Consider the following 27,180-nt stretch of genomic DNA (forward strand, 5'->3'; position numbering starts at 1 on the left):
GTTTCGGAGAAAACTGTAGGAAAGGTATTAAGGCTATGTATATGAACCCGGTGGCCAGAATTGCCACTATGGGGCTTCAATCAGAGGAGATAACGATTAAAAGGGGTACATGTCAGGGTTGCCCGTGTTCACCCATTTTGTTTGCATTATACATAGACCCTTTGATTAGGAAAATTGCGGCGTCAGAGGAAATTTCCCCTGTCATATCTCACGGTCATACTACTAAGATATTAGCGTATGCTGATGATTTGGCAATTGTTACAAATAAGCCGGATACAGCAATACAAGAATTAAATAACCTGGCTCAGCACTTTGGGATATACTCAGGATACAAACTTAATACTGATAAAACTATAATAATTTGTACAAAGAATATTCCGAAAAGAGATCAAAGATATGTTGACGCTGCAATTTATTTAGGAGTCAAAATCAATGCTGACGTGGGTAAAATAACTCAGGAAAATGATCTGCCAGTATTAGCGCTGATTGAGAAAGATCTAAGGAGGATCGATGTTTTACATCTTTCCCTGATTGGACGAGTTAATGTACTCAAAATGACAATGTTCCCGAAATTGTTGTATTTATTCCGTGCTATCCCCTTATTAATTGAAGAATCTTTGATGAAAAAAATGGAATCAGTTTTCTCACAGTTTCTCTGGCAATATGGGAAAGTAAGAAGGTCATTAGCTAAACTGTCATTACCAATAGAGAGAGGAGGGCTAGCAGCTCCCAATCTAAGGCTATATCATTGGGTATGTTTACTGTTACATATGAAACACCTACTATGCTCCAATATCCCTGCTGATTCCCCTAGGATCCCTACAATCCATGAATTAGTAGTAGGTGAAAAAGCTAAGGGAATTTTAACCCGGGAAGTGAGTGTTCAATTTTTCAAGAGGAGCAAAAGTAAGGTGATACTAGGTGTATGGGGGGTTTGGAAGTTAATGTTGAAATTTCTTAAAATCCCCAAGATTAATGGAATTACAGACCTGTGGGATTCAACCCCATTCATACATCTGGGACAGAATAGAAATAGTGTTCTCTGGAAAAGGCTGGGTATTTGGTATTTGGGAGATGTTATGAATAAGGAAGAGATGTTGGGATTTGAGACCCTACAACAAAGATACGGTATCTCAGCGAACCATTGGATGTTGTATAACCAGTTAGAACAATCAGTGAAATCCATAAGACCCAGGATCTCTATTCAGGAGGTTAACCCGATTGTTCAGTATATAAGGAATGGGGGTAGGAAGATTAAAATAGGATATGGTTTTCTGTTACAGGCCATGGAAGAGGATGTTGTACATGTGGAAAATGCTTGGGCTCTTAAAATTGGGGACCCAAATGTTGATGTGGACTATGCACTGGCGCTGAACAAGAAAATTTTAAGAGCAACTAATTTAAAAGCTCAACATTATAAGATGATCTTTAATATATATTACACACCCGCGAAACTGTTTCAATGGGGTAAAAGGGATACGGACAGATGTCCAAGATGTGACCAGGGCCCAGCAGATTTAATTCATATGTTCTATTCCTGTCCAAATCTGAAACCTGTTTTAACTGAAATGGAGAAGTTTTTATCGGGGCTGCTAGAGGGCCAAATTTCTCTATCCCCAACGACGGTTTTAATTGGTAGGGACGAAAATCTTAAAATTACACAGGAAGCGGAAGCCTTTGTATTTTTGTGTGTCGCAGTGTTAAGAATTTTAATAGCGGCAGCCTGGAAAGATCCAATAGCACCTTCATTCCAGATATGGTTAACTAGACTGCTTGGGATCCATAATATTGAGGACTGTTTATATAATTTTAAGGGTCAAAAGAAGAAAGAATTTGGGAAAAAAATCTGGGCACCCCTTAGTAAATGGAGGGAAACAAGAGGATGAAATTGTTGAATCTATGCCGGCTTGTAAAATCCTTTTTAGATAAGGGTTTGATATCGCCTTTTGTAAGATCTGAGGTACTTTATCAGTATTTGAATGTGTGTAAATATAAAAATAAGAGGCAAGTGTGTAGATAGAAATTGACCTTTTAAAACCTCCGTGTATATTTCTCTCTTTTATCCAGCTGATAATTTAAATGTATGTATGTAGGTTTTTTCTTTTTGTATTCTAATCCATCTCAATAAAAAAAAAAAAAAAAAAAACATACAGTCACTGGATGTTGTCATCAGTGATGTCATCAGTGATGTCATTTGAGATGTCATCAGTGATGTCATCAGTGATGTCACTAACCATGTCATGAATGATGTAATATGTGACATCATCAGCAGTGGATTGCGGGTGCGCGATATATAGTTAGCGCTTATAACTATATATGGAATTTCAATGGTTTTATGCGAGTAAAAAAAGGTTTTGTAAATGCAAATCCCTAACTATATATGGCCTAAAACCAATGGTTTTTTCATTGAATATATATATATATATATATATATATATATATATATATATATATATATATATATATATATATATATATATATATATATATATATATATATATTCAAACAGAAGACCACGCCGTGTGAGATTTAAAATGGCTACTTTAATGTGCCGCTGCCAAACGCGTTTCGACTGCACAGCAGCCTTGATCACTGGTCATCGTTACACAAGCGCGCGGCCATTTAAAAAAGAAACTTTACGCAATGTCATTAGAACTACCTGTCAATAGACAGGGAAGACAGACTCTTTTTTTTTTTTTTTATTATTTTTATTGAGAGTTCAAATATAGCCATACAATAGAATTGAAATCCAATTAATACAGTACGAGGAAGGAAAATACTGAAAAACATTCATACAAATTGTCATTTTAACATTTAAGTTATACAGTGCAAGGTTGTGTAGGAGCAGACAATTAGTAAACTGGTTTGGATAGCCAAAAGATTTTGTTAGAATTGAAAGAGTACATAGCATACAAATATAATAAACGTCTTCACAGTTAATATTCCAGAGCTGAGTTCTAAAGTGCAGCGTGCGGAGGTAGAACCGTCATAATACATACCATAGAGATATAATAAACGTCTTCACAGTTAATATTCCAAAGCTGAGTTCTAAAGTGCAGCGTGCGGAGGTAGAACCGTCATAATAGGCCAAAAAATATTTTCAATAAAGCATAAATCATGTTAAGTAATACCAAGACAAATCTGAACATCGAACACACTCCAATATTTATCATATTTTTTGAGAGCCCCTGATCTGAGGGCATATTTTTTCTCCCTACCCTGGGTTCGCTGTAATTTTGCCTTCCATGCCTGGAAGGATGGGACAGAATCTGTTCTCCAGGACTGTAATATAAGGGATTTGGCTATTAGAGAAGCTATAAAAAGGGGCTCATCATATTGGGTGTGGAAAGGAGAGCAGCCTAGGAGGGAATTAGGTCGTTGAATATAATTTTTGTTTTAAGGATGATTGAAAGATATTTTTCTATTTCCTTCCATAAAACCTGGATTTTTGGACACTCCCAGATAATGTGTTTCCAAGTGCCTTTTTCTTCACATCGAAAGCATTTGTCGGCTACAAGGGGGAAGATATTGTGTAAAAAGGACGGGGTTCTATATATTAACCATTTATTGTAGAATTGCATATGTTTAAAGTTTGCTCCTCGAAAGATGGTTTTATTGAATTTATTTATTTTGTCCCATACCTGTTGATTAATTATAATATCTTCCCTTTTTTTCCATCGTTCAATTATCTTGCTGTAGAAGTCCTGGTCCTTACTTTCTATTAATATTTTAATCCAGATACTCATTTTCTTTTGTGTTTTGTTATTAAGAGTAGTGGAAATATTTTCTTTGTGGGATAAATTTCCTATATTGAGTTCCCTGAGTTTTGGACTTATCCTAATAAAGGACCAGTTCAGAGTTGTGTGCGAGTGAATTAACTGGCTGTAAATTTCATCCCAGGATTTCCACCTATTTCCCAGTAGGAAGTCTTCAATTTTCTCAAAACCATTTTGCTTCCAAAGAGTTATTATATTTTTGTCCAAACAACCTGCTTCTCCCAGGCTAAAATTCATTAAATTTGTCTTCTTACTTACATTGGGTAACTCATAAAATTTAAAAAACTGAGTTTTTACCTTAAAAATCCACTGCAAAGTTTTATATCGTACTTTTTTGGGGTCTTTCGTGGTTCTAACCGGATCATAGATTTTCAATTCCAAGAGTATCCTTTTCATTAAAAAATTGTCTGTCTCATGACAATCTAGAAAAAAAAACTATGGCTTTAATGTGCAAAAGACTCAAAATAATATTCTTTGATATTTGGGAGGGACAACCCTCCTTGTGTGGAAGATAAATATAAAGTGCTCAGTGCAAGTCTAGGGGATTTTTTTGCCCATAAGAAACAGGAAATCCGAGCTTCTATTTTTTAAAAATAAGAGGCCTGGATTGCACACGGAATCGCACTGAAAAGGAAATAAAAAGGGGTAATATCGACATTCGAATTAGCGATGCCCGCCCTATGAGAGACAGAGGTAGTAGATTCCAACGATCTAAAAGTGAGCTCACCTTTTTAAATAAAGGTAGAAAATTTAGTAAATAAAGGTCGTCTAGGCTATCCGATATAAATATACCAATATATCTCTTTGGATCCGTGTTGTATATCTGCCTGAATTCAGGAGCTAAAGTGTCTGTAGTGCAGTTGAGTAGAATAATTTCTGTTTTGTTTACATTAATTTTATAACCCCCTAGCTTTTGAAAGTCAGAGAAGATTTTTAGAATCTTCAATTGACTTGAGGGTTTAGAGTCTAAAAAAAGGGCAATATCATCTGCATATAGTTTTATATTTGTCATTCCTAAAATTGGGGCGGTGTCAGATTTGATATTCCTAATGGCGATCGCTAGAGGTTCAATAAAAAGTGCGGATAAAATTGGGGACAGCGGGCAACCTTGTCGTGTGCCTCTAGTGACCTCACAGGACCCAATGTTGGTATTATTGATGATAATTTGTGCCCTAGAATTCATGTACAAGTGTCGTAAAAGAGAGATAAAAGCATTCGGGAAATTAAAACAATGTAAAACTGCAAACAGACAATCCCAGGAGACTAGATCGAAGGCTTTCTCCGCATCTAAAAACCAAATTTGAGCCTTCACCTTGTTAGTTTTAAAATAGTCTAGCGCCTCCAGTAAAAATGTAGTATTGGAATGGAGATGCCTGCCTGCAATAAAACCGCACTGATCATAAGCTATTAGTGATCCTACTAGTTTATTTAATCGGTTTGCTAAAAGTTTAGTAAAATTTTATAATATGTGTTCAAAAGGCTAATCGGTCGGTATGAGTTTATATTTTCCTTGTCCTTTCCTTTTTTTAAAATACTGACCACCACCAATTGAAGTGGAAAAAGAGCTAAGAGTACTAAGAGAAAGATTCAGGGAAAGGGGTTACCCCAATACTTGGATTGAGCAGGGGGTGAGTAAAGCCTCCAAGAAAAAGAGAGAAGAAATTCTCTTCATTGACAAAAAGGAAGTTGGTGAAACAAGCCAATGTAGGTTCATAACTAATTTTTGTAACCAACACGTTGAGGTGAGAAGAATACTCAACCAACATTGGCATATCATTAAAAATGACCCCGTACTTGGGAAAGAAGTCACCAAAAGGCCCCAAATCACGTTTAGAAAGGCAAAATCCCTTAAAGACTGTCTGGTGAGCAATACACTGAAGAAACCTCAACCGAAAAAAACTTGGCTGGAAAAGAATGGCTTCGTTAGATGCCGGAAATGTAAAGCATGTACCCATGGCTTAAATTGTAGTAAGTACAGACTGGGCCTTTCCAACAAAATGGATAGGATAAAAAATAAATATACATGCAAAACTGATTATGCTGTCTACGTACTCGAGTGCCCTTGTGGGTTGAGATACGTAGGCAGCACAATCAATGAAGTCCACAAGCGGATATTACAACACCTGCGTGCAATTAAGAATGCAGACAGGGCATACCCTGTGGCCAGGTATTTTGAAACCATGCATAATAAAGACAGCAGTGGTCTAACTTATTATGTGATCGATTCCATCCCTGCAAGCCAAAGAGGTGGTAACCGGCTTAAAAAGCTAAGGAGACTTGAGTCTCGATACATCATCAAGCTGAATTCCAAACAACCTAACGGTTTGAATATTGAGGAAGATTTGCACACACATTTATGAGGATAAATGTCTTTAAATATGAGTAGCCGCCTGCAATAATATTCATATGTACTGTGATCAGGTATATTTTTTGGACAGACTTTGCACTAAAAATTTGGTGTGGATCCCCACTGGGGGCTTATGGTTATAATTCTTGCTAAAATTGATTTCATTGCTAGTGCTTGCACATAGAGATATTAATATGCCGCTTGAGGTTACATGCTCACTTGAGCAGTACTAGAGGGAAGCGCGCTATATTAGTCGGCGCGCTACAGTGGCTGCAGTAAATTCCAAGCAGCGCGCGAGTGCACACGCGAGATTGTCGATAAAGTTGATTGATATTGACAAGCAAGATGCTTTAAAAGACGGAATGTTTTTTAACTGGTATCGTTGTGTTATAAATTACGAATTTTTGCTGTGTATGCGAGCACAAACTGCAATATGAATTTAGACTGTGATTGCTACCAATGAAATGTGATCCACTTTAAGCAAAAACTACGAGTCTGTCTTCCCTGTCTATTGACAGGTAGTTCTAATGACGTTGCGTGAAGTTTCTTTTTTAAATGGCCGCGCGCTTGTGTAGCGATGACCAGTGATCAAGACTGCTGTGCAGTCGAAACGCGTTTGGCAGCGGCACATTAAAGAAGCCATTTTAAATCTCACACGGCGTGGTCTTCTGTTTGAATTAATTGAGACTTGGCCCAAGAAGTCTAATTTCATGACGACGCAACTCTCGGTTTGGAGGCAGCAGTGAATGCTTGAGCATTTGGAGTATACGTCTGACTGCCGCTCCCCCCCCCCCCCAGCGCTGGAAGACGGGAATCTATTGGTACTGCAAGAGTCAGCCCCGGCACAACGGCAACTGATCAGAGGGTCGTTTGGCAGCTCTGTATCGTTACTGTGTGAGCGGGTAAGTCTGACTCGACGAATACCGGCGGGGGAGAGAGTGAAGCTTTTACGTGCCTGTGATTCAACACGGCTAACGTTGAGCGGATGAGATTACAGCACCATCGCTGATTTAATAAGTATGGATGCCGCAGAAGTTAATGAGCGCAAGCAGGCAGCGCTACAAGTATTTACAGATGAAAGTGGTCCTGTGAGTGACGCTGGAGTACCGGGTACGAGTGGGCCAGTACATAATGATTTAATGACACGGCTAAGAAGGCTGGAGAAGCTCCAGAGATCTGAAGTTTCCAAATGGTGGGAGTCCAAGTCCTTGCAAGGTACCTGGAAGTACAACGCATACCCTGCGGTCTTAGAGTCATGGTAGCGCCGAGCTACGAAGTCCCCAATCCAGAAATGCTTAAGGAACGTGCGGGAAACAATAACGATTCATCGCGCAGAATGTTGGGTATCCTGATTAAGTATGCCGATATTGATAGGAAGAAAATATTGGAAGAAATAATGAGTGATCTGAGTAAAGAAGAAGATCAAGTCACTATTTCGAAATTCAAAACTGAAAGCAAAGAGAGGATAAAGAAACTTGAACTATCAATAAAAGAGCGCAAAACGCATAAATTCCAGCGAGATAAGCAGGACTATGACTGAGGTCAAATATACACATTCGCGAAGAAGTTTGACGCGATAAGACAGCAAAAGCAAACGAAGCCGGCAATTCCAACAAAGGTGGGGGCCGGAACTGGATCGGAGCAGAGCAGCATATTAAGCTCTGACTTTGAAACCGATGGAGAAGATATTATGCCAATCCAAGGTACAGTGCCCTCTGTTATAGACGAATTCTGCTATTTAAACGTGGAGTGACCCTACAATCTGCGTCAAAGGCCACTAATACAGATCAAAAATCAAGGGCCACCAAGAGGAAGAGGCAGAGGGCAAACCGGCGGAAGGGGCAAGGCGCCGAGCGCGGATATCAGAAGCAGAAGAAGAATGCGGCGAAATGAATGGAAATACCCCCAAAGGAATGACAATAATCAACCTGACCAACATTAAGTTAACCAGTGGAGAACAGAGCATTCTGGAACTTGGATTATCTTTCTGCCCAGAAGCAGATTTGGATTATGTACAAACTCGTATTGATCTTTTTAAGTTCATAAGACTATTGAAACTTAAGAAGCACTTCCTTACCAACCCCAGTCGCAGGACTGCAGGCACTCCTATCGGTGAAGCTACACAAGAGGGAAATTTACTGGTGGAAGATATGGATTTGATGATGGAACTAAGAGCAACAAACATGGAAGCTCAAAATGTTGAACCAGATGATATCGCAGAAACAATTGCGCAAGAAGAAGATATCAACATTAATCAAGACGTTCCTATGCCGTTTAGACCAAGATCAAGATTCACACCTTCAACAGCTAAGGACACTGTTGATGTTTATAATGAACTGGTTCTAAATGAGCTGAAGAAGTTGGGAAAGGGCATACATCCCAATAAAGCAATAACAAAACAACAACAAAAGTACTATGCTTTGATTAAAAAACTGTCAGAGAGTGACAATTGCATAGTGCGTAATGCGGACAAGGGGGACAATGTGGTCCTGTGGGACAGAACTAAATATCTATTTGAGGCTTACAAGCAGCTCAATAACAAAAAGTGTTACATGCGTTTTGATGAGAAAGTTATGACTGAGAGTAATGAGCAATTCAATGTTGAGTTGAAGCAATGGTATGACTCCTCACTACTGACGCATGATGAGTTTATGTTCCTCAAAATCAATTTACCAACTACCCCAGTTTTTTATTTAATCCCTAAGGTCCACAAGGATATATCGGACCCCCCCAGGACGCCCTATTATTTCAGCTATAGGTAGTGCACTAGAACACACCTCAAAATATGTTGACTCCTTTTTGAATCCTTTAACAAAAACACTTCCTTCATTTTTGTTAGACACTGGAGATTTTCTGAAGAAAATCTATGACACACCATGGGAAGAGGATTATTTGTTAGTAACCATTGATGTGGCCACATTATACACGAGCATCAGGCATGCAGATGGATTACGTGCTGTTAAACACTTCTTGGGAGCAAGAGCAATCAGCCTATGGTCGCATACTCAAATGATTTTGCGAATGGTGGAGAAATGCTTAAATAGCAATTTCTTCCTGTTCTATGGGCAATTATTCCATCAAACATGTGGTACTGCTATGGGCACCTGCTTCGCCCCCAGCCATGCTAATTTGCATATGGGCTGGTGGGAGGAGCAGGTGGTCCGGACGCAGTACCAAAAGGAATGGGAAGAGCACATCATTCACTGGAGTCGATTTATCGACGACCTATTTTTGGTCTGGAGGGGCACCGAATCTGAGGTTAAAAAGTTTATATCCAGCCTTCAAAATAATGATTTGAATTTAACCTTCACTAGCACCATAAGTAGAGAGAGTGTAAACTTCCTGGACCTGACAGTATATGTCGAGAACGGAAGGATTCAGACAAAACTATACAGAAAACCTACCAGTGGCAATACTTTGTTGCATGCACAAAGTTTTCATCCTAAGTCCCTCAAGTGTAGCATACCCTATGGTGAGAGCTTGAGAGTCAAACGAAACTGCAGTACACCAATTGAAGTGGAAAAAGAGCTAGGAGTACTGAGAGAAAGATTCAGGGAAAGGGGTTACCCCAATACTTGGATTGAGCAGGGGGTGAGTAAAGCCTCCAAGAAAAAGAGAGAAGAAATTCTCTTCATTGACAAAAAGGAAGTTGCTGAGACAAGCCAATGTAGGTTCATAACTAATTTTTGTAACCAACACGTTGAGGTGAGAAGAATACTCAACCAGCATTGGCATATCATTAAAAATGACTCCGTACTTGGGAAAGAAGTCACCAAAAGGCCCCAAATCACGTTTAGAAAGGCAAAATCCCTTAAAGACTGTCTGGTGAGCAATACACTGAAGAAACCTCAACCGAAAAAAACTTGGCTGGAAAAGAATGGCTTCGTTAGATGCTGGAAATGTGAAGCATGTACCCATGGCTTAAATTGTAGTAAGTACAGACTGGGCCTTTCCAACAAAATGGATAGGATAAAAAATAAATATACATGCAAAACTGATTATGCTGTCTACGTACTCGAGTGCCCTTGTGGGTTGAGATACGTAGGCAGCACAATCAATGAAGTCCACAAGCGGATATTCCAACACCTGCGTGCAATTAAGAATGCAGACAGGGCATACCCTGTGGCCAGGTATTTTGAAACCATGCATAATAAAGACAGCAGTGGTCTAACTTATTATGTGATCGATTCCATCCCTGCGAGCCAAAGAGGTGGTAACCGGCTTAAAAAGCTAAGCAGACTTGAGTCTCGATACATCATCAAGCTGAATTCCAAACAACCTAACGGTTTGAATATTGAGGAAGATTTGCACACACATTTATGAGGATAAATGTCTTTAAATATGAGTAGTCGCCTGCAATAATATTCATATGTACTGTGATCAGGTATATTTTTTTGGACAGACTTTGCACTAAAAATTTGGTGTGGATCCCCACTGGGGGCTTATGGTTATAATTCTTGCTAAAATTGATTTCATTGCTAGTGCTTGCACATAGAGATATTAATATGCCGCTTGAGGTTACATGCTCACTTGAGCAGTACTAGAGGGAAGCGCGCTATATTAGTCGGCGCGCTACAGTAAATTCCAAGCAGCGCGCGAGTGCACACGCGAGATTGTCGATAAAGTTGATTGATATTGACAAGCAAGATGCTTTAAAAGACGGAATGTTTTTTAACTTGTATCGTTGTGTTATAAATTACGAATTTCTGCTGTGTATGCGAGCACAAAGTGCAAAATGAATTTAGACTGTGATTGCTACCAATGAAATGTGATCCACTTTAAGCAAAAACTACGAGTCTGTCTTCCCTGTCTATTGACAGGTAGTTCTAATGACGTTGCGTAAAGTTTCTTTTTTAAATGGCCGCGCGCTTGTGTAACGATAACCAGTGATCAAGACTGCTGTGCAGTCGAAACGCGTTTGGCAGCGGCACATTAAAGAAGCCATTTTAAATCTCATACGGCGTGGTCTTCTGTTTGAATTAATTGAGACTTGGCCCAAGAAGTCTAATTTCTTGACGACGCAACTCTCGGTTTGGAGGCAGCAGTGAATGCTTGAGCATTTGGAGTATATATATATATATATATTACCTACTGGCGGTCGCCAGTAGGCATATATAGTTAGGACCTAGATACCATAGGAAATCCTCAACATTCTATTGGGAATAACTTTGGCACCGATTGAGGAATCTGCGTGTAATTTTCTTTAAATTTGCTCATCTACGCTCCGCTCCTTCCCTGAAAGTTTCGGGGGGATTCGTCAAGCGGGGGCCGAGAAAAAAGGGGGTCTCAAAACATGTTTTCCCCATGTTAATTTCCATAGGGACCTTTAGACACGGCTACAGCCCGAACAGCTGAATGGAATTACACCAAACTTGGCAAAATGGTAGGGCCTGGTATGCAGATGTGCCTTTGCTATGTTTGGTGAAAATCCCTCCAGTAGTTCTTGAGAAAATTGAATTTGAAATTTTTCAAATGGCATTTTCTATGGGACCTTTAGACACGGCTACAGCCCGAACGGCTGAACGGAATTACACCAAACTTGGCAAAATGGTAGGGACAGGTATGCAGTAGTGCCTTTTCTTTATTTGGTGAAAATCCCTCCAGTAGTTGTTGAGAAAATTGAATTTGAGCAAATTATATATCTATATGCGCTCAACATTCTATTGGGAATAACTTTGGCGCCGATTGAGGAATCTGGGTGTAATTTTCCAGAATTTTGGCCATCTCCGCTCCGCTCCTTCCCTGAAAGTTTCGGGGGCATTCGTAATGCGGGGGCCAAAAGGGGGGTACCAAAACGTCTTTTCCCCATGTTAATTTCCATAGGGACCTTTAGACATGGCTACAGCTCGAACGGCTGAATGGAATTACACCACACTTGGCAAAATGGTAGGGCCTGGTATGCACATGTGCCTTTGCTATGTTTGATGAAAATCCCTCCAGTAGTTCTTGAGAAAATTGAATTTGAAATTTTTAAAATGGCATTTTCTATGGGACCTTTAGACACGGCTACAGCCCGAACGGCTGAACGGAATTACACCAAACTTGGCAAAATGGTAGGGACTGGTATACAGTAGTGCCTTTTCTATATTTGGTGAAAATCCCTCCAGTAGTTGTTGAGAAAATTGAATTTGAGCAAATTATATATCTATATGCGCTCACTGTACGCGCACCGCACGCGTACGGTACGCGTACGTGCGCGTACCCTTACGTGCGCGAGCGAGTTTCTGATTGGCTGGCAGTCGACTGTCAACATTCCAAACTGTCCAAACCAGGAAGTGTTGGCCACCATCTTGTTTTTCAGGAGAACTGAGGCACAAGAGAGCCCAAAACAAGAGTGGAAAACACAAAAAGGGGGCAGGGTAGAGACCCCCCAACCCTCTAGCCCTTCTCAGGGGGTCCCAGAAGGACCCCCAAGGGCAAAAAAAAAATTTCGAAACAATCGAGGGGTACGCACATTGTGCGCATACGGTACGCGTACTGTGCGCGTAACCCGCGATTTAAAAAAAAATAATTTTTTTTTTGCACTTGGTGGTCCTTCTGGGACCCCCTGAGAAGGGCTAGGGGGTCAGGGGTCCCTGCCCTGCCCCCTTTTCTCGTTTTCCACTCTTGTTTTGTGCTCTCTTGTGCCTCACTTCTCCTGAGAAACAAGATGGCTGCTCAGGTGGTCCCAGAAGGATAATAGCATATATAAACGTTATCCGCGAATAGAATTAGCATTTACAAAACCTTTGAAATTTATTGAAAAAAAATATAGGTTTCACACGTGATATAGTTAGGAATTAGCATTTAAAAAACCTTGCAAATTCACTTAAAAAACCATAGGTTTCAGGCCTTATATAGTTAGGAATTAGCATTTTAAAAACCTTGTAAATTCACTTAAAAAACCATAGGTTTCAGGCCTTATATAGTTAGGAATTAGCATTTAAAAAATGAAATGAATTGAAATTGCTCCTATATAGTTAGTTGTACTAACTATATTTGAGATGTTGTGATGTCATCAGTGATGTCATCAGTGATGTCACTGACTATGTCATGAATGATGTAATATGTGATATCATCAGCAGTGGATTGCGGGTGCGCGAAATATAGTTAGTACAAATTACTATATAGGAGCAATTGCAATGGTTTTTTAAATGCTAATTCCTAACTATATAAGGCCTGAAACCTGTGGTTTTATGTGATCAAGCCTCTCTTGAGGTGAAACGCGTCATGGTGGATTGCAGGCTGTAACTCTACGCACAAAATAAATGCACTGAAGAAACTGCACCTACTTTGTGGTCTCGCTCCTTTCGTTGTTCTGTGGGGGAAGCAGAAGCAAAAACGACGACTTTTGGAGATATATTTATATATATACACACACACACACATATATACGCACATATATAAATATATTACATCTTAAATTGACAATTTATAAAAATAAAAACTATGTGCATTTATATTTACAACTTTACACGCATATATATGTCTATGCATAGAAACTGTTATGGAATGTACATATGTGGAGATATTTAGGTCTTTATTTTATGTAGGGATAGCACTGTTCTCCATATGCATTTGAGAACACATATGATAGGCCCAAGGCAACCCCCTAGGCAGTGTATTTAAAAGGTAGGACGTGTGCTGTGGTGTTTTTTGCTTGCTCTAATAGTGAAATACTGCTAATTACGTTTTTCAGGATTGAAAGGACTCTCTTATAGGGATTGCCTTGAAATATCTTTTAAGTGAAATTTCCCATTGGAAGATGATAGAGATTTGTAGTTTGGGGTCTCTGATCTCACAATTTAAAAATACATCTTTTGGTAAATTGTGCGTTTGAAAATGAAACTTTTAGCAAGCGGTCATTTTCTTGCTTAACCATTCTGTGCCTCAGCCTGCCTGTAAGAACCACGTTTGTATTAGAATGACAGTTGGACTCTAGTGCATTCCCTCTAGACAGTCATTCAAAGGCAGCTGAGGTGAGCCTTGCATATCCTGATGGGCTATCACCGGGCAGATTGGCCTTCCTGAGCTAGAGTGGGAAGAGTTGTCACAGACACCTGAATAGGGCTGGGGCTATCTTCACACAAAGCTGTCTCCTCCCCCCTGTAGTGAGTCTGGAAAAAGGGTTAGGTCCAACAAGGTCTATATATTTATAAACAAATATTTACTATTAAACATAAACACCATATTACATTAAAATAAAAAAAATGAATAATAAAGTTATTATATCAATGTTGTATGCATATGTGCATCAATATGGGTTGACACCTCTATGGAGATATGCATAAAAGATATAAGTATGTTGTTGTATATTGATAACATGTGTAGATGAGTTGTCTATGTAAGGCTGTGTGCTGTTTTCTTGGTTAATACATATGTCTTTGTACATAAATCTGATCATAGAGAATGTGCCTGTAAGTGAATAACAATATACTTTAGACAGTAAAAAAAAAAAAAGTGTCAGGTTATAATTATGCACAACATACAGGTCTATGTTTGACCATGTAAATGTTATTACAAATAAGTACAATTGGATGTAGCTATACAAGGATCATTTCATTGTACAGAAATATTACAAGTTAACAGATACATGGATGACTATGAACTTAGGGGATTTATGTTTTTCTGTTTATAATGTGTGTATATATATGTATATATATATATGTATATATATATTTCACCAAGTTTGCTGCTTTGGCGGTTCTCTTGCTGTTAGGGTTGGCGCCACCCGTGGTAACAGCGACAACCAATTGTCGTAGAGTTTCTCACTCCAAACCATAAATGTAGCTCAGAATAAGAGGCGGCACACCAGGAGACAGCACAAAACTTTATAGTGCACTCAAAAACCATATATCACAGAATGAAAATATGAATATTGGGAAGGCACTTGTATGGAAATCTTGCTGATCGCCAAGTTTACAAACAGCAGTTAAATGACTACCATTGACAGCTCAAGAGAGACAAGCAAACAACTTTACTAGGAGACTGGAAGATAATAGAGGTTCCAATAAAGAGCAGTTTCAATGTGTTAAATAGTCCTCTCAGCCAGTCAGCCTTTCACAGGCTATTTTGCCCTTAGTTCCACATTGTGAAGATATTGCTAACTAGTTTCCAGAGAAAATCAACACTATTTATTCCACTTTTGCCCCCCAACCCTCCTTATTAGAGTTTGACTGGAATTAATTTTGGACTACACCCAGATGCTAGAGTACATCTTGATGAATTTACCAACATATCAAGGGAACAGGTGGAGAAGACAATGCTTGAGGTAAAATCAGATTCCCCATGTGACTCCTGCCTTCATTCCCTCTTTTCCCACATATCTCCCATGCCCAGTCTGGATTTTACTCACATTTTAAGGCCTCTTTGAGAAGTACCAGCTATTCAGATATGGAAATAAGCTTTGGTTCTCCCTCTAACAAAGAAAGCAAGACTAGACGTCTCTGTATTTTCAAATTAATGCCCCATTTCTTTTCTTCCATATATATCCAAAGTCTTTACAACTTTTTATAGAAGATAAGAACATATTAGACTCTTCTCAGACAGGCTTCAGACCTGGGAATAAGTACAGAAACCACCCTCGTGGCAGTTTTGAACGATATAAGATTGGAAGCAGATCATGGCAAAGCAGTGGCCCTGATTCTACTTGATTTCTCAGCAGCATTTGACACTGTCGTGCAAAGCCTTCTGATAAACAACCTCCATGAAGCTGGGATTCATTCGACAGCTCTATGGTGGGCAATTGAACTCAGTCAGTTCAACTGGGTACTATAAGACCTTCTCCCCATAGTTCCAACTGCGGGGTGCCACGGGGCCCTACACTTAACCAGACACTGTGTAATGTTTATGTTGCAGCCCTTGCAAATCTGGTGCGTAATGGGGTTTTGAAATTTGCTCATACGCTGATGACATGCAATTGGTCATTACCCTCGAGTAGAAACCAGACACCTCTCTAACTACCTAGAGGATAACCTCTCTAGCTACCTAGAAGAGGTATCCATTTGAATGAGGGCTCAAAGCATGGCTCTTTCTAAATTAATTGTCTGCCTATGTGTTCCCCCCTAAAGTACTTTTATATATGTTAAGAGGTAAGCAATAGCACTGTGATATCCTCTTTGGGATGAGTTTTGAGCTTTATAAAAACAATGAAATAAGATAAATAAAGTAAGTGTTTAATAGCTTATTTAGAAAAAGTACCCATATACAGGGACGTGGAATTTAATATCTACATGTCCCTGGGACAGGCTGCTTCAGAAATCTACTTGTCCTGTAAAACAATCTGCTTGTCCATTTGCTGCCATGAAGTGAGATGACAAATTATGCACGCGATCCCCTTATATAAGACCTCTGATAATAGCTACTCTGGTTAAGACAAGACTCGTATTATAGCTGTGTTTGGATACTAGCATTTCCTTATTTTACCACCTTTTCTGTAGATGTACATACTGAGTTGGAATTAGTAGGAGGTGGTAGTTCCAGATTTGGAATGTTCATGAGCCCATCTACTCATGCATATTTGCCCTTGATAAAATGCAGTTCACAAACATTTTCTAGGAGTACGATTTCCAGGCCTACTTCTGCAAATTCATGACAGTCGTAATTCTGCACTAATGCAGAGCGTACACCATGGGTGCACTTTTGCGACTTTCTTTAAGAATTGGGTCCCTAAGTAGGTCTGGTGTTGACTAAGGTCTTTTTTTATTATTATTATCTCTGTCTATCTAGCTGTTGACTGGATTCACTGTACGTGATGACATTTAGCTCTATTTACAGCAAAAAGGTAGTTTCTTTCAGTGCCAGAAACTACTGTGGTAATGTGCACTTTTTGAGACCAAATAATATTTTAGGTTTTAGCCAATGTTTTTGTTATAAATGTGTTGACCTAGCAGCTCCCACAATAACCAGTTAAAAACAGACACACGTTGACCAAAACAAAATGCTGACCTCCAATGCCAGATCTGTTCGCTTTACCAATGCCTATTTATTTTCATGTTTCCCATAATCTTGTTGATACTGTTTTTACACTGATTTTTCATTATGAATATTTTTGGGAAATACTACCACATATCAAAATGTTTTACTAAATGATGCTTCAAAGAAATGGTACTTAAATATTCTTAGCAGTTTAGCAAAACTAAGTTGCGTATTTTTTTGTGAGCTATTTATTTTGAATGCAAATAATCAGCAGGCTTTCTTTCAGCTTATGTAAGTATTTGTATCTCATCAGAGAGCATTCCGTGAGCATTATACATAGCTTCATATTCTTGAACTTTGCAAACATGTGTATGCATATTCATACTGGAACCACTGTCAGTACTGAAAGCTTACAGCATTTCTTTTGGAGGCTCACCCTTATTATAAAGGTTTTCAATTAATGAACCATAAATACTTCAAGTCCAAACAGCATGAAAATATAGATTCTAATGCTACCATAATGTGGTACTGTAAACCGACAGCCAAATAGTTTGTGCTGCAGGTGGTTGGGCCTACTTGTCTCAAGTTAAAATTAAACATGAACACTTGTTGTCCTTGACCCCAAACAATATGTCCTGTGCAAACGGGTTATAGGAATTCCACACCCCTGCATATATATGTTTATTTCTGCACAACACATGTGAATGTCTGAGCATGTAAATATTACTGCATATATATATATATATATTCACTGAAAAAACCATAGGTTTCACACCAGTTATAGTTAGGTGGAAATTTTACTTGCATAAAACCATTGAAATTCCCACGTTATAGTTAGTTGGACTCACTATAACTTGCGCGTGCAATGCACTGCTGATGACGTCACATATTACATCACTCATGACATGGTCAGTGACATCACTCATGACATCACTGATGACAACATCCTTGTGACAAAGTGGCAGACCTCCTATCAGCATAAAATAACCTTTGACACACACATTCAAAAATAGAAACTAACATTTTCTTAAAAAAGGAGAAGCCAATACCAATTACAACAACTTATTATGTAATTCCAACATCTACATACACATCCACTCATTCACCAACAGTTCTATATAGTCACTCATGCATGTACTTACTCATCATATGTACTCATACACCTATACATCCTGTTACACACTAATACTCATCCATATAGTTACTCACACACAAATTCACACATGCAAATAAACTATCAAAAAAACATTTACTTGATTATACTGCTATATACACACCACTACACATACTTCTACAGAAACGGAAACATATTTACTCTCTTAACCACATGGCTGCTGCGGGGATTTTTGTGCTGTGCTGGCACTTCGTGAACTCCATTGTTCATGACGAGCTCAGCTCGTCATCAGCACACGACACCCGTGGGTGATGACGAGCTGAGCTCGTCATCAGCAGCGAAAGGGTTAAACAATCAATTATAAAAACACATACTCACTAACCCACCCATACACACAATCATCCACCCATACAGTCTTGCACACATGCTGTCTTCAAAATACATACAAATAGTGAGTCACTCATTCATGCATCTGTGCTCTAAGTAATATCCCCCACTGAACCATACAGACACTGATACTCAAAAAAAAAACTAATAACCCATATACACACTCATGTAGCTACTCACCAACCCATGCAGCCACTTATACACAAAGTGAGACACAGATACAGATATTTAAATATTTAAACATTACTCGCTAATATATGTATTCACTAAGATACATTTATTAAGTCAGTTAACCAATCAATTTTACACAAAAAAACATCCATTTAGACATTTATTTACCCATTTATTCTTCCATCAACCTTTAGATATACATATATAAAACATATTTGTTTTTCAGAAAGATACACATTCACTGGATGATGTCATCAGTGATGTCATTTGAGATGTCATCAGTGATGTCATGAGTGATGTCACTGACCATGTCATGAGTGATGTAATATGTGACGTCATCAGCAGTGCATTGCACGCGCAAGTTATAGTGAGTCCAACTAACTATAACGTGGGAATTTCAATGGTTTTATGGGAGTAAAATTTCCACCTAACTATAACTGGTGTGAAACCTATGGTTTTTTCAGTGAATTTAATAGGTTTTTTAAATGCTAATTCCTAACTATAACTGGTGTGAAACCTATGTTTTTTTCAGTGTATATATATATATATATATATATATATATATATATATATATATATTTCAACAAGGTATCTCCCACCAGGGAAAGATGAATCGCTGCAACCTTGCATTACGCTTTTTTCCGGTGTGCGTACCTCTTCAGGCGAACCACGCTGATAACTGTTACAACCGGATATCTCCCACGAGAGAAAAGTGAGTCGCCACAAACCTTGCCTTTAACAATTTATACGTGCAGGGTAACAGGACAATGCGATTTGGTCGACATGTTTCGTTTCTGCTAGAAACTTTTTCAAGACGTTGCGCCTGCCACCAATTCAGTTCGCTGGTTTACCACAGGTAGAGATTTTCAATTTTAACATAGCTCCAACAAGCTCCACCCCTTGGGAATCACTTCCGTTAATTCACAGGATTCTGGTACCTGTAGTGTAGTCAGCGTAATTTGCAACTGTTTTTAGAAAACCCTTCAGTGGGTGGTGGATAATTGTCCCGTTGTGGTCCAGCCACTTTTAAAACCTCTGCGACGGTGTTATAATGCCGGTTCCCCCGGTGTCAGTCCACCTTTCGGATTGACTGGGGGCCGGATACCGGAGTCCAGTCCCCGGGAGCACCGCAGACCCCTAATCCATGTAACGGTTTTGGCAAAGAGGGTTCAGGTGCAGGGCTGCATGGCGCTTCATTCCGTTGTGCGACTCTTCAGGTGAACCATCCTGATATTTATTTCAACAAGGTATCTCCCACCAGGGAAAGATGAATCGCTGCAACCTTGCATTACGCTTTTTTCCGGTGTGCGTACCTCTTCAGGCGAACCACGCTGATAACTGTTACAACCGGATATCTCCCACGAGAGAAAAGTGAGTCGCCACAAACCTTGCCTTTAACAATTTATACGTGCAGGGTAACAGGACAATGCGATTTGGTCGACATGTTTCGTTTCTGCTAGAAACTTTTTCAAGACGTTGCGCCTGCCACCAATTCAGTTCGCTGGTTTACCACAGGTAGAGATTTTCAATTTTAACATAGCTCCAACAAGCTCCACCCCTTGGGAATCACTTCCGTTAATTCACAGGATTCTGGTACCTGTAGTGTAGTCAGCGTAATTTGCAACTGTTTTTAGAAAACCCTTCAGTGGGTGGTGGATAATTGTCCCGTTGTGGTCCAGCCACTTTTAAAACCTCTGCGACGGTGTTATAATGCCGGTTCCCCCGGTGTCAGTCCACCTTTCGGATTGACTGGGGGCCGGATACCGGAGTCCAGTCCCCGGGAACACCGCAGACCCCTAATCCATGTAACGGTTTTGGCAAAGAGGGTTCAGGTGCGGGGCTGCATGGCGCTTCATTCCGTTGTGCGACTCTTCAGGTGAACCATCCTGATATTTATTTCAACAAGGTATCTCCCACCAGGGAAAGATGAATCGCTGCAACCTTGCATTACGCTTTTTTCCGGTGTGCGTACCTCTTCAGGCGAACCACGCTGATAACTGTTACAACCGGATATCTCCCACGAGAGAAAAGTGAGTTGCCACAAACCTTGCCTTTAACAATTTATACGTGCAGGGTAACAGGACAATGCGATTTGGTCGACATGTTTCGTTTCTGCTAGAAACTTTTTCAAGACGTTGCGCCTGCCACCAATTCAGTTCGCTGGTTTACCACAGGTAGAGATTTTCAATTTTAACATAGCTCCAACAAGCTCCACCCCTTGGGAATCACTTCCGTTAATTCACAGGATTCTGGTACCTGTAGTGTAGTCAGCGTAATTTGCAACTGTTTTTAGAAAACCCTTCAGTGGGTGGTGGATAATTGTCCCGTTGTGGTCCAGCCACTTTTAAAACCTCTGCGACGGTGTTATAATGCCGGTTATAAAATTTCTATGGCAAAATGAAACCCCTCATTTTGTTCCTTTTCAAATTAAATGTATTAAGTGTTACCGCTTTATTCCAATCAAGATGACTTCAGGTGTGCCATACTTTTGTCATAAGTAAGACTGTTAGCGTTCTAGTTGTTCTTTAGAACACTCTGGGACATTCTGTCATTGGGCTATAGTTGGGCTACATCTGGCTGATATTTGGGCTACATTTGGGCTCTTTTGTCTCTTGTGGCCATCTTGGGAGACTGCATTGAATGCACTGAATTTTTTTTTTGAAATATAAGAGGATTTGAGAAGTCACTCAAAATGTGCCCTAATTTTTCTTTCTTCAGCACTTATCATAATTTCTATGGCACAATGAACCCCCTCATTTTGTTCCTTTGCAATTTAAATATTATAAGTGTTAACACTTTATTCCAATCAAGATGAACTCAGGTGTGGCATACTTTTGTCATAAGTAAGACTGTTAGCGCTCTAGTTGTTCTTTAGAACACTCTGGGACATTCTGTCATTGGGCTATAGTTGGGCTAAATCTGGCTGATATTTGGGCTACATTTGTTTTTTTTGTCTCTGGTGGCCATCTTTGGGCTACATTGGGCTACATTTGGGCTCTAACATATATATAGCCCAATGTAGCCCAATATATATTTTTTCAAAGTTAATTTTCGTAAAAGCCACTGGAGCACATATCTTGAGACATAGCAAAGGCACATCGGGCTACCAGTCCCTACAATTTTGCCAAGTTTGGAGCAAATCCATTCAGCCGTTCGGGCTAAAGTGAGTTCGACCGCCCTATGGAAATTAACATGGGGAAAACACGTTTTGTGACCCCCTTTTATCTCGGCCCCCGCTTGACGAATCCCCCCCAAACTTTCAGGGAAGGACCGGAGCTCCGCGAGGCAAATTTGAGGACATTTTCAGGCAGATTCGTCAACCTACGCCAAAGTTATTCACAATAGAATTTTGAGATTTTGCATTGAAAAAATCCTAACTATAACTACCTACTGGCGACCGCCAGTAGGTTATATATATATATATATACACACACACACACACACACACACACACATACATATGAGAGTTTATATAGTGAAATTTGTGCTTTATACATAAAATTGTATAACTATGTTTACATGTGTATGTATTTTTACATATTGCTGTATATTTTAAATGTGTGAGTATGTCTCTATAAATGGATATATTAATTTTATTTACAGGGCATAAATTAATTGTAATCATTTTCTTTCTAATCTCTGCCATACCGCCTTTCTCTGACTTTTCTCAAACCTCTCTGACCACTACAGAATCCTAAACACCCTTTCCTAACTCTTTCCCCAGTATCCAATTCATTCAACCAACAGGCACACATATCCGCCACTTCAATTACAACTCACTTCTTCCCTTCACTTATCCACTTCAACTAATCCATCCCCTTCAAAACAATTATAGTAAATGCATGAGATCTCAGTGAGCGCTATCTTAACACACTTACCACAACTAATTCACAAAGAAAGGAAAACATCTGCTTTTTATTAATCTTCTACGTCTTAGCTCTAACCTTGGGTTCTCGAGTAGGGCACTACTCACTGCAAAGCACTTCGACTTCTCATTAGGTATAGAAAGCTCTTAATAAATAGAATTTACAATTATTGCAAAATGAATTGATAGCTGGCCAGATTTGCTATAGAATTACAAATCTTTTTAGTTCCAGTCTTGCAAGATCAGCTTCATCAAATTTACCTGTATTGAACAGCGTTTCAGGAACGAAAGGAGAATTTTTAAAAGTGGTATTGTCAACGATGATTTTCATTTTTCTATCTGTGTTTGTTTTAGGGATAAGGGCATCTAATATCGTTCTACACGTTCAGCCAGGAGGAAGTCATTGCAATTTCCCATCTTGGGAAGATTCCTTGAATGAGGTATGGGGATGACAGACATTCTTACATTTAAAATTTTAAAAATACTTTTTAAACAGTTTGAAAATTCTCAAGCAGTAGATTGTTTTCTATTTTCATGTAAAAGGTTTATGTTGGTGATATCGCACACGACTTTTACAACTTTTGGAAGTCTACACAAGTGTAGCCAAACAAGCAATGTTCAGTATTGCTGTCCAAAGTAGCATCATGTCCCCTCAGCTAGCAGAGAGCATCTAATGCTAATCCATCCTCAGGTTGCATGACAACTATTGGGTTTCTTCCTACATAGCTTTAAGTGAGAATACACATCCAAGAACCTAAACTCAGATTGCAGGTCCACAGCTGTCTAATGAGAAGAATGAAATAGGACATTGTAAAAGATATAAGAAATGTAACCCAATACATGCTGAGCCAATATTTATGAATCCTCACTTTGTAGTGCCTATCATGAGCGTGAAGCTCAATACGTCAGAAGTGAGGATCCAGTACAGGTTGCATATAACACAGGCACAGGCACAAATACCAAGTGCAAAATGGCAGTCTGTTAACAAATATGGCATTACCTATTCCGGTGATTAAAAGCTAATATTCTGTGATGTGTCAGTGACACCCTTTTGCACTGAAAGTGCAACTGGTTAAAACAAATCTTAAGACATCATTCTATTTACTTCATCATTCATGTTGTCCTCAAGGCACTCTTCAGTGTCATAATCAACACCATGCTAACATAGTCTTTAGAAATAATCAGAGGAAATGAGGGGACAGAGCCTTTGTTACTGGTGAGAAAATGAATATCCCTCATGAAAATACATATAAGTATATAAACAAAAACTAGAAAAATAGTCAACACAAATGTAAGACTTTTTGAGAATCTTTATTCGCCAGCACCCAAAGATATCCTTCAACTATGACCAGATACTATCTCCATCTATGTCGAAGGCATTATACTGTCGCTAAGATGATGTATTTGTTCATGGATATTGAGGGAAATGTCATGATCAAACAACATCCTGTACCAACCATGGCACATACTCTACCCTTTGCAGCAAAAACAAAATCTAGAGGTATCTTATTCTGGAACATGCAGTTCTCTCAAACTCTATTTGGTCTAAGATCCGCTCCAATGCAAGGGAAGTGGCATTCACAACCTTGCTAAGGTCCGTCAGGGACCTTAGCAAGTGTTTGAACTTCATGGATTGTCAGTCCAATGCATTCAATTAGAAACACAATGGCAAAGAAACCGCTAGTCCCTGAGATAGCTTGGGCAGTCTCTTAGGATGAGAAAACCAGCTGGGTGTGTAACGCATAGCATGGACCGTATAGGCGGGGTACCAGGTTATCAGGCAAGTCTTTAGGCAACCAGGCATACTCTATTTTTTGACAAAGTAACTTCCATATTAGTTAGATTATACACAGTAATGCAGAAGTTATGTAGCTACTCAGAATGAATACAAGGGCTGTGAGTTATCAGGTATTGCAGGCATGATGGTGTCACATTCGCTGTGCCCTACAAGCATGCTGCAATTTAGGGGCACATGCATTATAACCAAGGTGACCAGCATTAGGCTGAATGCTCCAATTGGGGAAACGGAAGCCATCATTATCAAGGGGTAACTTTGCAGTACACTGCAAGGTGGATAGAACACATTGAGGCAGGTTGCATCAAAGGAAAAGGGGATCATGACCCCCCCTACTCTCTGTATCCCTCGCCCCAGGCATCAATAGTTAAATAGGTGCAAATGCAATACACAGAAATGTGGAGATCCTTGGGTTTCTTTACTTACAAGAGATTGAAATATGTGTTTTCGCTATACAACGAACGCTGGTCTTTTGGGTAGGCAGTGGAAAGGGTGCAGTTAGTTTCCTGGGGCACACCACATCTAATTTCAAAGAAGTATCATACTATGGTCCAGTCAACTAGGCTTACTGCAAATGAGGTGGACCGGACTCACTGTGGAATCAGATAGCAGGTGGGCATACCTACTTTCTATACAGAGATGGTAACGGTAAGAAGGAGGAGAGGCTGCATAATGAGTTAATCTAGGTTGCACAGAAGCAGGACCACAAACAGAGGGTAGAGCAGCAGCTTGGTGCACAGCAGGTGTAGAAATACTGGCTTCACAAGGTATCATCATCCTTTTACAGTGGCGTGAGAGTACCCAGGCATGAACCTCACAGCATTTCACAGCAGTGTTAGTATTCACTAGGATCTGGGAAAGCTCTTTCAGTGGGGCTGTAAGGCAGTTACTCCAGTATTGGAGCTTTCATTGATTCACATGCCTGTATCATTCCCCGTCGTCGAGGAACTTTATAGTTATCTGAATCCTCCTCTTGGTACTTCACCTGCAACTGAGACGGGCTACTAGCATAACCAAAAGGGCCGCCATCATCTTCGTCCCCTTACGAATCTTCTTCCTCCAGAAGGTGAGATGGTACTAGAGGGGGCACTTTACTTGAAGAGGTAAGTTCTGGCGTATTTGTCCTTTTCCAGGCCAAAAACCTTTTTTCGGGGGGTTTTTCCCACGTCGACGAGCCCGTCGACGAGATCACCGTCGACGATATCATCGTCGTTGATGCTACCGTCGACGTTGCCGTTACTGCCGACGTTGTTGCAGTTGACGATCCCGTTGTCACTGCCGTAGTCGACGATTCCTGAAGAAACCAATATCAGACCCCACTGACCTCAAGAAAGTACCGCCCCATCTCGCTCCTCCCTTTTCCTGCCAAAGTCATCGAGAAGACCGTCAACAGGCAGCTTGCCGCCTTCCTCAAGACGAACGGATCCCTCGACCCCTCGCAGTCCGGGTTCCGATCCAACCATAGCACCGAGACCGCCCTCATCGCAGCCACTGACGACATCAGATCCCTGCTCGACAACAGGGAAACAGCAGCCCTCATCCTCCTGGACCTCTCTGCAGCATTCAACACTGTCTGCCACCGCACCCTAGTGCAGCGCCTCAGCAACATCGGAGTCCAAGAGAAGGCACTGGAGTGGATCATATCGTTCCTCGCCGGAAGAACCCAGAGAGTCCGCCTCCCCCCGTTCAGATCCGAAGCCACAGAAGTCATCTGTGGAGTACCACAAGGATCATCACTCAGCCCAACCCTCTTCAACATCTACATGAGTCCTCTCGCAGCCATCGCTCGCAAACACAACCTTAACATCATCTCCTACGCCAACGACACTCAGCTGATCCTCTCCCACACCAACGACCCCGCTGCCGCCAGAACCAGCCTGCACGAAGGGATGAAAGACGTCGCCGAGTGGATGACGAACAGCCGCCTGAAACTGAACTCATACAAGACGGAAGTCCTCATCCTAGGAACATCGCCCTCCGCCTGGGACGACTCCTGGTGGCCCCCTGCCCTGGGCACCACTCCCAAGCCAACGGACCACGCACGCAACCTGGGCTTCATCCTGGACTCCTCTCTCTCGATGACCAGACAAGTCAACGCCGTCTCATCATCATGCTTCAACGCCCTGCCCATGCTCCATAAGATCTTCCGATGGATCCCCACCAAAACCAGGAAGACAGTCACCCCGGCACTCGTCACCAGCCGGCTGGACTACGGAAACACCCTCTACGCCGGAACCACATCTAAACTTCAGAAAAGACTCCAGCGCATCCAGAATGCCTCCGCACGACTCGTCTCGGACGTCCCCCGACACAGCCACATCTCCGGCCACCTGAGTGACCTGCACTGGCTCCCCGTCAGCAAGAGGATCACGTTCAGGCTCCTCACCCACGCACACAAGGTCCTCCACGACCTGGGCCCCAAGCTCCTCAACAACCGCCTGACCTTCTACACGCCCACCCGCCAGCTACGTTCGACCAGCTTCGCCCTCGCCGCCGTACCACACATTCGCAAAGCCACGGCCGGGGGAAGATCCTTCTCCTACCTGGCGGCCAAGACATGGAACTCCCTCCCCCTCCACCTCCGGCGGACCCAGGATCACCTTTCCTTCAGGAAGCTCCTCAAGACCTGGCTCTTCGAGCAGTAGCGGACCCCTCCCCCCAGCGCCTTGAGACCCTACCGGGTGAGTAGTGCGCTATACAAATGTCCATGATTGATTGATTGACGACGTGGTTGTAGTCGTAGCCGTCGACAACTTCGTCGTCTACGCTGTCGTCGCCAAACTCGGTGTCGATACTGTTGTCGACGGTGGTACTTCCAACAGTGATAA

General features: G+C 40.7%; 1 protein-coding gene across 2 annotated transcripts in view; it reads left to right on the forward strand.

The window, feature by feature from the left end:
• Window positions 1–27,180, forward strand: part of PREPL (prolyl endopeptidase like) — a 469,235-nt gene that overhangs the window by 411,034 nt on the left and 31,021 nt on the right. For both annotated transcript variants that reach the window (XM_086927792.1, XM_086927791.1), the window contains one exon: window positions 22,912–22,997. In XM_086927792.1, coding sequence (XP_086783918.1) covers window positions 22,912–22,997 — 86 coding nt within the window. The remainder of the gene's footprint in view (window positions 1–22,911; window positions 22,998–27,180) is intronic.

This window comes from Lissotriton vulgaris, chromosome 6 (assembly GCF_964263255.1).
Source record: "Lissotriton vulgaris chromosome 6, aLisVul1.2, whole genome shotgun sequence".
Lineage (NCBI taxonomy): Eukaryota > Metazoa > Chordata > Amphibia > Caudata > Salamandridae > Lissotriton > Lissotriton vulgaris.